The 13066-nt window shown below is 44.0% G+C and overlaps 1 protein-coding gene across 3 annotated transcripts in view; it reads left to right on the top strand.

Moving 5' to 3' along the window:
- Positions 1–12989, top strand: part of WRN (Werner syndrome RecQ like helicase) — a 29053-nt gene extending 16064 nt beyond the window's left edge. The window contains exons 18-36 of one of the 3 annotated variants that reach the window (XM_017738991.1): positions 618–805; positions 921–1098; positions 1654–1835; positions 2184–2285; positions 2637–2729; positions 4049–4190; positions 4968–5141; positions 5222–5316; positions 5590–5665; positions 5823–5896; positions 7007–7085; positions 7371–7483; positions 7681–7795; positions 8363–8488; positions 9379–9541; positions 10004–10218; positions 11370–11441; positions 11830–11967; positions 12673–12989. In XM_017738991.1, coding sequence (XP_017594480.1) covers positions 618–805; positions 921–1098; positions 1654–1835; positions 2184–2285; positions 2637–2729; positions 4049–4190; positions 4968–5141; positions 5222–5316; positions 5590–5665; positions 5823–5896; positions 7007–7085; positions 7371–7483; positions 7681–7795; positions 8363–8488; positions 9379–9541; positions 10004–10218; positions 11370–11441; positions 11830–11967; positions 12673–12795 — 2448 coding nt within the window. In that variant the 3' untranslated portion in view covers positions 12796–12989. Of the gene's footprint in view, positions 1–617; positions 806–920; positions 1099–1653; positions 1836–2183; positions 2286–2636; positions 2730–4048; positions 4191–4967; positions 5142–5221; positions 5317–5589; positions 5666–5822; positions 5897–7006; positions 7086–7370; positions 7484–7680; positions 7796–8362; positions 8489–9378; positions 9542–9640; positions 9761–10003; positions 10219–11369; positions 11442–11829 lie in introns of those variants that run through there. The other 2 variants (XM_017738990.1, XM_017738992.1) reach the window with 2 other exon arrangements.
- Positions 12990–13066: the final 77 nt, after the last annotated feature.

Genomic DNA, 13066 nt, shown 5'->3' with positions numbered 1-13066 from the left:
TGTGGGTGTACTGACCATGCTGGTTTGGAGTTGGAGCAGTCCCTGTCAGTGATTGGGCTTTGTGGCTTTTCCTAATGTTTAAACAAAGGATGTCCTGCACTTGGACTACCAGAAACCTAGGAAATTGAAGCTGCTTTGGATCCCTATGCTGAGGAAGATGATGTCCCTAAGCTTCTGGTGTAATATTGGGGGATTTTGTTTTACCTGACTGAGTGGCCTGTAGGAGCACACAACTGATTTCTGATTTCACTCATCAAGCAGTTATTGCATAAGCTCAGAAATTCAGACCTGAACTTCACATGCTTTTATTGGGAATGTCATCCTATGTTCCTTAAATTTAGCTAATCACATCAGTGATTACTGTGGACTTGTGGAGGATATGTTCAGAATAAAACTTTGTATTTCAAGGGTTCTGTCCCTGTCTGCTCTTTCAAGAGCTTTGGTCTAAAATGTTCAAGAAGCTCAATATTAACTGTATTTTTCAAATGACTGAACTTATCCAATGCTAAACACATTCAAGTGCCTTGTTTACATCCTATATCAGTTGGCTCTTGAGGTTTTTGATTTAAAAAAAAATCAACGAGAGGTCATGGTTGTTGTTCTGCTTCTCTTTGCAGGTCCCCATTATTGCTTTAACGGCAACTGCGAGTCCCTCGATTAGAGAGGACATAGTGAAATGCCTGAACCTGAGGAATCCCCAGGTCACCTGTACCAGTTTTGACAGACCTAACCTGTACCTCGAAGTTGGACAACAAAGTGGAGACATCTGTAGGGATTTGAAGCAGTTCCTAACCAGGAAAGGAAGGTTAGGATTTAAGCCTGGTTTTGATCCCTCATATGTGGGTTTGTTTTTTTTTTTACAGGCAGGTGGCTTTTTTTTGTTTTGTATCTTTACATGATGTTGTTGTTGTTATTTTAAGCAGTTCTGTGTATGAGTTTGAAGGCCCCACTATCATATACTGCCCTACAAGAAAGGCCACTGAGCATGTGGTGTCTGCACTGAATAAACTCAATGTGGCCTGTGGTACCTACCATGCTGGGATGGGGAACAGTCAGAGGAGAGACACCCACCACCGGTTCATGAGGGATGAAATTCAGGTACGTAGGAAACAAAATTCTCTTGGTCCTATTTAGAATTGCAGAGTTTTTGGTAGAAGAAAATTTTGCAATACCGACCTGTGTTACCCACGTCCTCTGTAATTCTGGGCAAAGAAATTGCTGGTCTGTGCTGACAGGAATAAGATTCCTAGCTTATCTTTCAAATTTCTGTAGTAATTCCCTTAAAAATGCATGGTATCCAAGGGAAATGTTGGTAGCTGGAACAAGATCACAACTTCTGTGAGCTGCTTCTTTCCTAGGCAGCAGAGATTTCAATCCTGGGACTTCTTGTGTTCCTTTTCATGATCTGTTTTGTGCCTGTTGAGAACAGCTACTTGAAAACACTCCTGCATTTGCCACGGCACATCATCCCTCTCGTGTTTGTAATCCTGTGGCTGTGCTCTGGCAGACTCAGACTCAGCACTGTGGGTCTGGAGCTGTTGGAATTCAGGCTGGACTTGGAGTCTGTGGCAGCAGATTCACGCCGAGTGTGTGAGCATTAACCCAGGCGTGGTCTCTGGGATCACTTGAAGGCGCGCGGCTCCTGTTTTGCAGTGTGTTGTGGCGACGGTGGCGTTCGGAATGGGCATCAATAAGGCCGATATCCGGCTGGTTATCCACTACGGCGCCCCGAAGGAGATGGAATCCTATTACCAGGAAATGGGGAGAGCCGGGCGCGACGGGCTTCCTGCTGCCTGCCACGTCCTGTGGGCTGCGGCAGACTTGGCCTGTAACAGGTACAGCTCTGGGGATAGCCCTTTCCTCCCTCCTCAGGGCCTTTTGCCGTGGGTCTCTGCAGTTCAGTAGCCTGTGGGCTTGGAAGAACCCCTCTGTCTCCTGTTTTACCCTCTTTGGGATAATGTTTAGAAGAATATGAATAAAGTGCTCTCCTGAGCATGCCCCGTGCTCTGAGGATCAAGGTGGTGGAGAAGCAGGCAGGCAGTTTGGGTCTGGTTTTAGTAGGGTATTTTTTCTAGCTCTTCCTGGTGAATTAGAGAGCATGGTCTGGCATATTTCATTCTTGGTGTGGGACAGGGGAATAGTGGTCAGCATTTAAGGCTCTGCATTTTTTGCTCCTGTCTCAGACGCCTCCTGAATGAGATCCACAACGAGAAGTTCCGGCTGTACAAGCTGAAGATGTTGGCAAAGATGGAGAAGTACCTGGTGTCCAATAGCTGCAGGAGGAAGTGAGTGCTGGAACCTATTAGTGCTCTGTCACTGCAGGCAGCTTTGATAAGACTTGGCCACAGCTCTGGGTTGTCACCAGAAGGCATTTTGGACTCACAATGTGTTCTACAAGCACAGAACATTCTATTCTGTATTAATAACCAGTATCAAAAGTACAACCTTCAGCACATTTATACGTTTCCTTATTTGCCTTTTTTTTAAAAAAGACTTTTTCTTTAGAGGAATCAAGGCTAAATAATTGGTTCCCCAGTGAATTAATTAATGATGCTGATTTCAACTCTATTTTCTGCAATAAATTTAATGTGTAAATTCTTGGTCTTCCATTGAATTCTTTTTGTTCCCTTGGGTAGAATCATCCTGTCTCATTTTGAAGACAGACAACTCCGAAAGGTTTCCTCTGGCATCATGGGCACGGAAGAATGCTGTGATAATTGCAGGTACAGGTAAGCTTTCTTCCCTGAAGGGTGATCCTAGAGGTTATGTTCTCTCAGACTGACTTACAAGGAAAATTATCTAAAAGAATTGACTTTCATGCATCTGATCTTGCAGCTGTTCAGCCTGAGGTTTATTTTTGAACAGCTCTCTAACCTTTTGCTAATGCGTTGAGCAAGCCATGATAAGCTCTAAGTTAGGCTGTGGGAAAGCCTGGAAACAGAGCAGGATCGCAGTTCCTAAAAGGGGTTTAGAGCAACACCCTGGAACTGTGAAAAACACTTCTGTTCATCAGTTTAAGCCCTGTTAGGTAATTAATCCCAAAAGACAGCACAAATAGTGTGTGGTACCAGGTGTCTAAGGCTTAATTGCCCCAGTGTCCAGGGAGCTGTTCTCCTGTGCTGACATGCGCTCTTTTAACCTTGCTAATAATTCCATGGATGTGCTGAGGGGGACTCAGGAGGCTGATAGTCACAGAGGTATGAGCAGAAACACCTTCCTCACTTTGTTCTGTAGTTATAATAAAGCTTTCCCTGAAGTTAAAGTAAAGTATTCCTTGCTCCTGCTGGTAGCCTGATGCTTTCTGATCCCCAGCAAGATGTTAGGCTGCGTTGCTTTCTGGTGAAGTGTTACCAGTTCAGGAATTTCTGTATGTCAAGGATTAGGACACCTTTGCCTGGCCTCTACTGCAACTAAGTAAAAAAAGAATTTAAAATATCATAATTTCCTCTTTGCAGCTACCTTGCTGTGCTAATAAAGATCCAGGTAGTGAATTTGTATTGCAGAACTGAAATAATTTGAAATACATAATTTTCCTTTTTCTCCTTAGAACTGGTTTGTGCCAGTAATTTTTCAGTGGGTTCTTTGAGTCAGTAACAAATGCATTAACAAACCTTACATAGCCTTTAATGGGGTCACTCTTTACTCCTGGTTTTCGTTTTTCCTTTATGTTCTTAACGAAACAGGAGAGAGCTTTTAAGTGCAATGAGAGAAATGTTGTGCATGCCCAAACCAATGCAAATATTTAAATGCTGAATTCAGAAGATTGCTGAGACAATGTTCTTAACAGCAGGTGTTGTGGAGAACTTACTGTTGGGTTGGACAGTTGCCTGAGAAGTTACACTGATAGAAATATAAATGTGTCTTGAAGTTACATTGACGTAAATAATTAAATATGTTTAAATGTATAGAGCTAGGACTGACATTAGAGACTACATTCACGCCAATCACTTGTGGTTGTTTCATTCATCACTGGGCTGACAACATTTGGAACAAGGGAGGGGGGACTTGATTTGCTTGTGTTAAACTTGGCTTCCTTTGTGCCTTTCAGAGGCTCCCGCCTTGCAGTCCCCAGTGACTTTGACGGTGGTTTGCAGGACTTTGGGAAGCAAGCACACCAGCTGCTGTCTGCAGTGAGTGCCCTGGATGAGAAGTTTGGGACCAGAATGCCAATTCTGCTTCTTCGAGGGTCTGTAAGTGATGGTGCAGCTCCTTGTGTTTGTTCTGAGGGAAGAGGCTGTGACAGTGTCCCTCTTAATTGATTTATCAGTCAATACATGGATATACATTCACGTCAGTGTGTGTATTCCATTTTTCTTGGAGAGATGGATGTTTGTATAGAGAGGTAGTCTTGACTTTGGGAAGCTGCTCAGCTCCACTCCCCTTGCAACAAGCAAGATGATTGTCCTTTAATGTTTTTATGAAAATGCATCCTTTTGATTGTCTTGAAAGGAACAGCCTTTTCAGAATGAGGGATAAACGTCTTGGCTCAATAATTAGTTGGCTTATGTTGGAATGAAGCAATGGCTTCCACTGCAGCTTTGTGTTGCTGAGTGACTTCGAGTAGTGAAGTGGGAAGTAGGGTACCAGAATGAATATAAATTATTTCTATACACCTTTAATTTTAACTGTTTTGAAATACTAAGCAAGAAACTCAGTGGAAATAAAATTAGAATAAGAACAGAATCACTTTTTATTTTTACAAACTGAGGAGAAAAAGAATGACCTGTAATACTTGATAAAACTGGGTGAATCCCTTGTTTAACCTTTTAATAAAGTTAAGCTGCTGATTATGACGCAAGTATATCTAGGGAAAAATGAACTTGTCCCAGCTTTGGCAGAAGGCGGATTAGGAGTGGAATAGGTTAGAGGAGGCTCCTCACATACTGGGCTTTTGGTTTACTGGTTGTACTTTAAGCTTTCCTGCACAAGGAGTGGACAAATCTGAGAGATTGTTTCAAAAATTTCAGTGCTCTCAACGCTTGCCAGACCGGTACCGGAGGCACCCTCTCTTTGGCTGTGGAAAAGAGTGGCCAGAGAACTGGTGGAAACAGCTCTGCCAGCAGCTGATAATGGAAGGGTTCCTCAAAGAAGTCTCAGGCCATAACAACAAGTTTGCAACCATTTGTGTGCTCACCCAGAAGGTAATTCTGGTTGTGAAATGACCCACTGAGAGCTCCTCCTGAGTAATCCATAGCTAAGTCGTGTGGTTTATTTCTTACAGGGTAGAAATTGGCTGTCAAAAGCTGGATCTGCCTCAAATCCAAGTCTTCTGTTACAGTCTAGTGAAGACCTTAATCTGCAGAGACCTTCTACCAGGTAATTGTAGCACATGTGTTCTCTTGAACACTTCTTTACTAACATCAGATCTGTCTCTGAAACCTGCTTTTGGAGGAGGCAGGGTTGAACAGGAGGAGGCTCAGCGTTCTGGATTTTTTCATGAAGAATGATGATTCTAATAATTAATCAGTAACTTGATTTGCCAAATACATCCCTGCACCAACTTGAAATAAGTTTGCTTAGCAAAATGTTATTTTTTGAAGGGCAGTGTCACTATTCAATGGAATTAAGATATAATTAATTGCATTACAGCAGCAGACGTTCGCCAATGCTGTCCAAGCAGCGCTCCCCAAGCACAAAGGGAGCAACACAGTCACCAGGCAAGCAGGTCTGTACCAGTACAACCCTCCAGCAGTGTGATCCGTCCTTGCTCATTAAAAAAACCCCCAACTTGCAGACATATCACAAATTAATATTTTATCAACAGCAAACTCAGTGAAAAGATTGTAAATCAGCATTTGTCTTGTTTTTCTGATTTTTTAAAGATATCTCTGGTTGAGATGTTCTCCTATGACAGGAAAGGTAAAACTCCACCACGAAGCACTAACATACTTAACAGGTACAGTTCTTGGAATTAAAGCAGATTTGCCTAATTTTGACTGTGTTAATGGGTAGACTGCTTGTCGAGTGATCCTTAAAATGAGCATTCTCATGTGAAGTGGGTGTGGAAATGTTGAATGCATTTAAAAAACCAAGTGCCTAAAACTTGCTGTACACTGCATTATATTTCAAAATATATTGTATTGACAAGATTGAACAGTTAACATCAGGGAGCATGGAGGGCTCTGCCTTTCCACACTGGGCTGGAGAGTACTGAGACCAAGTCAAGGCTCCCTCAGGTCAAAAGAAATCAAATAACCTCTTGCAAAAAGTAGACCAAGTAATTTGTTTTCCTGGCTCATGTGCTGCTTCAGATTAAATGCACCTTGTATTTCTGAGTGGATTCCTCCTTCAGGCCACCATTCTGGTGCTGGCAGATGACAGGAAGAGAGGCTGTGTCACTTAGGTGAATAGTTGCCACTGCAGCCATGTGAAGATAGATTATTTTAGGGACAGTTAAAATCCAAGTTATTTTGCACTGTGCTTAGGAAAGGAGGCTCTTAGTCCAGCTTGTCTCCTAACAGATACTGCAGTGTAATCATGGCAGTCCAATCAAGGGTAAATGTCCCCAAGTCCATGAGCCTGTGGACTGGGAGCTGTGCTAATTCCACTCACAGCAGAGCAGCTGTGTCCCTGTCTCTGACGGTTTTAAGATGATCAGTGCTGTTTGCCAGGATTAATGTTCGCAGCCATGGGCAAAAATGAAAGGTGGGATGTCAGAGGGGACCAGTGACTGTTCAAGATAGGGCAATCCAGCTCTTAAGAGATATTGGTGGGTTGGGTTGTTTTTTTTCTCCCCAAACTCCCACAGATATGATTTCATCTGCTTGAGCTTTGTGCAATAAGAGCGTGTTTGTGAGTTGCAGCATGAGATCAGAGAAACTGTGACATTAAGGATCCTGCTGGTTCTACCCCAACCAGCTCCAGTCCAGCCTGGGTGCAGAGCTGGCATGAGGTGCTGTTGGAGCTGGCAAAATAAGCTGGGCTGCTGCTCTCCCACAGCCTTGAACCAAGTCCCTGAATAAACTCATGGGAAGCAAGGCTTGCTTACAGTTGATTTTTTTGTTAGTGTTTCAGGGCGCTCACCACTGAAATCTCCTCTGAAGCCCCAAGAACCAGGTGTTTCATCCCGAGAAAAAGAACTAGAGGTAAGCTTTTGTGGGATAGGGAGGATATCTCTGAATTGCAGTCAGCCTGTAAACTGCAGTTGTCCTGTGTTTGGGCAGTTGGCTTGGACAGCTCCTAAAATTACTGAGTTGTTTTGAATAGAAGTCCCAGAATAGGGCTTAAATACACTAGGAGGGATTAATGGATTGCAGGGCTTTTGTGTATTATTGGAAAGATAAGGGAAGTGGTAACCTTTGCTCTTGTAACAAATAGACCTGTGAGTGGTATAGAGCTGCTTCCTGAGAATTTGGCTCCTTCCTTCCCAGACTGCTCTGTATGGCAAGCTGCTGACTGCTAGACAGAAGGTAGCTAATGAGAACGAAATTCCTCCAGCTGTCTTGGCAACCAATAAGATCCTGGTGGAGATGGCCCGGATAAGGTAAAGCCAGCATGCAGACATGTTGTACAACCTGGGGAGGTTGCAAGCCAAGTCACAAATCCCTTTCCTGCTTCGGTTGGGAGAGTGGGGCAGCTCAGCTGGGGAAGCATCGGAAGTGCCTCCCCCAGCTACTAAAAGGCATTGGGCAGCAGTATTTTGGGAATGTCTGTGTTGTTGCATTCTTCATCCTAAACCAGGCCTACGAACATTGAGAACCTGAAGAAAATTGATGGTGTGTCTGAAGCCAAGTCCACCATGCTGATGCCTCTCCTGGCTGAAATTAAGGACTTCTGCCAAGTAAATGGTTTGCAGGTATGATGAACTCAAGTGTCTTCTCCTTGGCAGGAGCCTTAAGAATGGGATTTGTTCTGCAGCTATTGGACTCCATAGATTAGTCTTTCTGATCAAAATACTATGATCTAGGAATAGGAACCAAAAGCATGCCTAGTTTTTTAGTTGTTTTCAAGGAGTCTGTGTTGAGAAAGTTTAGCTCAAATGGGGGAGTTTCCCATGCAGACTGAATGCCACAGTTTGTTTTGATGGAATAGTTTCACATGGAATGAGAAATACATAAGACGATGTGTTGGCCTGGGCACTTTTTTCTGTCTGGTTTTATTTCCAAGTTCCTTGGACAATGCCATGCCTGGTTTTAGTAAGATGGCAACATGTGGGTGTCCATCTGGATTCCCTCCTTGCTTTCGTTTTCCCTCTCTTCTTTACTTTCTTTTTTAAGAACATGGATTTGGGGTCAAAACCAACCTCCAGACAGATTAATGATTTTGTTAATATTACTTCTTCAGATAACTTCAGATAATGGGAGGGCGATCCACCGGTTGTCACCGGGATATAATTCGTTTAATTCTGCTTTTTCTCACTTAGACCGACACATTCCCCACATCTGCACCTAAGGTTCAGAAAGAAGCATCTCCCTGGAAGTGTGCTAGAGCCCTTTCTCGCTCAGAGGAAGTCACATATATCCTGTTCCAGGAGAAAAATTACTCTCTGGTAAGCTCTTGCCTGTGGAGGCTTTCGATTTGCTGAAAACTGACAGCAGAGATGCTTTGTCTAGAGGAGGGGGATGTGCAAGTGCTCTTAAATGCTCTGCACAGTGCTGGGATGGGTTGCTTTAAAACTCTGAGGCAGTACCTTTCCTGGGAAATGGCAGATTTTCTTCCTTAACTCTGGAAGTAGTGGTCTGGAAAACTGAGGTGGGATACAGTGAGTTTTTAATTCCACAGTAAGAAACTTAAGTTGCTTTGGCTTTTGCTTTGCCCCTCCCAAGAGTGTGGGTCAGGTGGTCCCCAAGTTAAAAGTGTACCTAAGGATGAATTAACAAGAAATAGTTGTACAATTATTAATGGACAACTTGATGCTCTGTATCCACTAATCCTGATGATATGCACAGTGTATGTATTCCTTCTGGAGAAATGAGTAGAAACTTGAAGTGTGCTTTTTTGAAGAGTACAAGATTCCAGTTGGAAATCTGTCCTTGAGAAAAACAAGTTTGGGTCAATCAAGTTTGAGATGCTTTTCTTCAAGGCAACTGTTCTAAGAGGAGAATTCACCCAACATGTGAAAATGAAGGGGAAGTTGTTTTGGTGCTCTTATCCATGTTCTGCATGGATGTTCTGTATTAAGTGGGCCCATGGAAGGTCAGGTGCACCACAGCTCCTTCATCTCGACTGAGTTCAAGGTGAGGTGTTGCACTCAAGCTGTGAAGTAGTAGTTTTGAGACAGAAACACACTTGAGAAGCTGGAAAAGCAATGAGATAACTATTGGCAATCGTGCAGTGTTTTGGGGAGCTTTGTTGTGCTGCTGTGTGCCGGTGTCTCTGGATTGTTTTTTGGGAATGACACTTCCGCCATGTGAATCCCTTCTGCCTTTGTTTCCCCAGGGGGCCATAAGTGAGTGCAGATCTCTGCCCCTTGCTGTGGTTGGCACTCACCTGTCCCAGGCCCTGGCAGCTGGCTACACTGTGAGCCTGGAGCGAGCAGGTTTGACTCCTGGAGGTCAGCAGGTCCTTACGGATGTTATCCGCAATCCTCCCATTAACTCAGGTAAGCATCACTGACCGTACCTGAAGCTTCTCACGCCTGGTAGAACCCAGCAGTCCTGGAAGGCTGGGCCAATGCCAGGATCACTGCTTTCCTTTCAAGGCTGAGCTGTAAAATAACTCTGATCACAATCCATAACAATGGGGCAGCCCTTTACAAACCCTTTGACTCGATGGTATGGAGAAGATTGAGACATCCCTCTTGCATCTGTATTTACTCAAATGTTTTTGGGAAAAAACATCAGCCTGACAAGGTATTCCTGTAAGTACTGGCATCCTCAGAAAACACACTGGGAATTTATCACATGATCTTACGAGTCAAACCCATACATTTTTATCTTATCTTTTCTATGCCTTAATGCATCCTATGCTTTAATGAGGTGCAACGAATGTATTTTACAACATAAGTAAACTGAATCAGGCAAGAAGCTTAAACAATTAATATTGTATTTATGTTTTTTCCAAGACACTACCAAAATTCAAGAAATTAGAAAACTTACTCCTGCAAATATTGAGCTGTATCTGATCAAGATGATGATTGTACTCTTGGAGAAAGAGCATAGAAATAAATCTAAGGATGGCTTAGGCATCAAAAGAAGGTTGGTGTGGCCTGAAGGGCAGCAGGAAAAAACAGGAGCCGATCAAGCAAGCAGGGGAGGTGCCTTGTGGAATAAAGCACAGGTTAGTAAAAGGAGGTTATAAAGCTGTTCTGTAAAATAATGTTTTCTTTGTAGGAACAGACTAACAGGATGTTGTTGGTGTTTCCAGCAGTGCTTAGTGTCTCATCTTCCCAATCCATCTCTCCCTCAGTTTTGAGTAGAACCGTGTCCTCCTTCTCGGAGGAATGCTCAGAGCAGAAGCTGAGGATTCTTTTTGAATCAGTATTGACCTAGGAAGAGGTCACACCTGTGCAGCTTAGCTGTGGTTTGTTGCACACATTATGAGTTCTTCCCAGTATGAAAACTTGGATACGCTGGATCCTTCATAACAACCAAATCTGGGTTGTGCCCTTGCTTTGCTTCTGTGCGTTGGTACCAAATAACCAAGCTGATGTGGGAAGAGAGATTCTCCTACTGTGCAGGAAGCAGGAAGGCTAAGAGGATGAAAAAGCCAGAGGCAATCCCAGCTAGGAATGTCTCAGTCTTTGGGTTTCTGTAGTGCTTGAAACTGCTGGGCACAGCCTGATAACAAGTGTCTCCTGGGGGACAAATCTTGGGAAATAAGGAGCTCTTTGTTGATGTTTGAGCAAATCCAGGATAGTCTGAGCTGTCTGCTGGCCTCTGTGACCCCAAGTCCCAGTTCAGCACCTTGTACAAAGGACACCCTGCACTGAGTGGCACCTGGTGGGAATAGTAAAGAGAAATAGCATACTCCAAATCCTGCTGCCTGTGCTGGGATTTCATGTCTGTTCCTTACAGGGCTTTGGGCTGACTTCTTAAACACTGGCTCAAGCAATTTTTCAAGCATTGCCGTTTTGCCAAATTGATTGTCTTGTTTCACTGAGTGCTGTTTTGTTTCTACGGTATCTGTGTCAGAGCCACCTTTTTCCTGCAGCTGACCTCCTGACAGTCCGACTGCCTGAGCTCTGATCACACTTGTTCCTGCTACTGTTAGCTCCTGGAGCTAATAATGGGAATGACATGCTATTAGTAATCAAATTAATATAATCCAAAGGAATAGACTGCAAATCCAAAAGCTAATCCAAGCAGTCTTTATTTACTTTTCCTTCAGAAGATATCCTGGTTCTAATAATTCTCAGTAGCAAGCAATTTTAAATCTCTTAATGGATGTTCTTGGATTTGAACGGGCTGACTTTGCTGCTGCTTTTACAGGGTAATTGGATCAATCCAGCATCCAAGGAAGGAGCAGAGAAACCCCATCTGCATGTGGTGCCTTTGGCTTCGGTAAGCAGATGTTCTTCCTCTAGTAAAGCACGGGGTAAATGTGCCATTAGTGAGGATTTTGGTAACACGGGGATGTGTAGCTGATCAAAAGTCTCAGCATGACTGCTGCAACCTATGACCAGCAGGATAGTATAGAAAACATGAGTTAATATCTCTTGTGCCCACTGTGCTGTTTTTAACTGACACCTTAGCTGTAAAAACACATTTGAAAATACAGCACTTATTTCCAGTTGCTGTGTGTTTGAAACGTGTGAACTTCACTTGCTCAAGTTTTGTTGTGGTGAAAAGAATAATGGGCAGCGCCCTCATTAAGCAGAGGTGTTAGAACTTTGTTGATGATGGACTGTGACCCAAATAACATTCTGCTTCCTCTCTGTCCCATGGGAAGACTGCAGGGAGCGTGGATGGCAGCCAGGCAGGGAGCAGGGGGGCAGCAGGCCCCTCGAAGCCCATCACCCCGGCCCCCTCCAACCAGGCTGCCCTCGATCCCGAGGAGGAGGAGCTGTTTGCTGACTCTGAGCCAAAGGTGAGACTGCAGGAGCACAGCCCAGACCCGGTGGCTGGGGTGGGGATCTTCAACAAACCAAATTCCCAGCTTCTCGCTGCGTTCCTGACTGTGCCAAAACCTGGGCATGGCTTGCCAGCCCACTTCTCTCATGGACATCCCTGAGGCAGTGATGCCATGTTGCTTTTATTGCCCTTGCTGTGTCCAGATATCCCACTTGGACAGCAATAGACTGCTACAGGAAACTTTGCCCCCAGTACATTGTCAGCTATCTCATGGCAGGTGCTTCCACCATTTTCAGAGGACATTTGGTTCCTTTTTTTTCCTTTTAAGTACAGGGTTCTTCTGTGAGGCTGTGCCGATCACATTAAGATTTTTGTGCTGGTGTCGATAGGAACACAAGTTGTATGTGCAGATGTTAAGAGTTTTTCTTTAAAAGGGAGCTCATGTCTCTGACCAGCACCACTTGTAGAACCACTTGCTTCAGTTTGAAGCTGGATAATACTGTGAGTTCAAATCTTCTCAGCCTTGATTCTCAGAGTTTAATTCTTAATCCCTTAGGTACTTGAATAAGATGTTGGATTTAAGTGAGGCATAAGTCTTCCATGAACAATTTGGACTGTTCATGGCTCCAGCTGAGCATGAATTTGAGGAGTAGAGCTGTGCAAATGAGCCAGGCTGTGAATGTGCGTTTCCTTCCGTGTTTGTGCGTTTGTTTCGTTCCAGAACTCTCATCCCCCTGCTAAGAGGCGGGTGCCAGAATGGTTTGGAACCTCGGCAGCAACAGCTGGACCTGAAACCCAGACCAAGAAATGCAAGACAGAAACCAAAAAAGGGATTTTCAGTTGAATGTGGAAATCAAGATGTGTTTTTTTAATCTTCTTTCCCAGTGCCAGCAGCATTATCTGCATAGAATGTTGCCTCTGAGAGGCTCTAATTGCCCCTGTTTTTCCTGCTGCTGCCTCTTCTCTTCCTCAAGAAGCACTTTTAGGACTTCTTCACTGTGTGAAATAGGACGTCAATAAAAAGATTTAAATCAATAACCCCTTGGCGTGTGTGTGTTTGTGTGTGTGTGGCGGGGCTGAGGGCGGGCAGGCCCGGGCCGCGTTGCCATGGCCAC

Source organism: Corvus brachyrhynchos, unplaced genomic scaffold (assembly GCF_000691975.1).
Source record: "Corvus brachyrhynchos isolate BGI_N302 unplaced genomic scaffold, ASM69197v1 scaffold597, whole genome shotgun sequence".
Taxonomy (NCBI): domain Eukaryota; kingdom Metazoa; phylum Chordata; class Aves; order Passeriformes; family Corvidae; genus Corvus; species Corvus brachyrhynchos.
The sequence above is the reverse complement of the archived record's forward strand: the minus strand, read 5'-3'. Positions and strand labels throughout refer to the sequence as shown.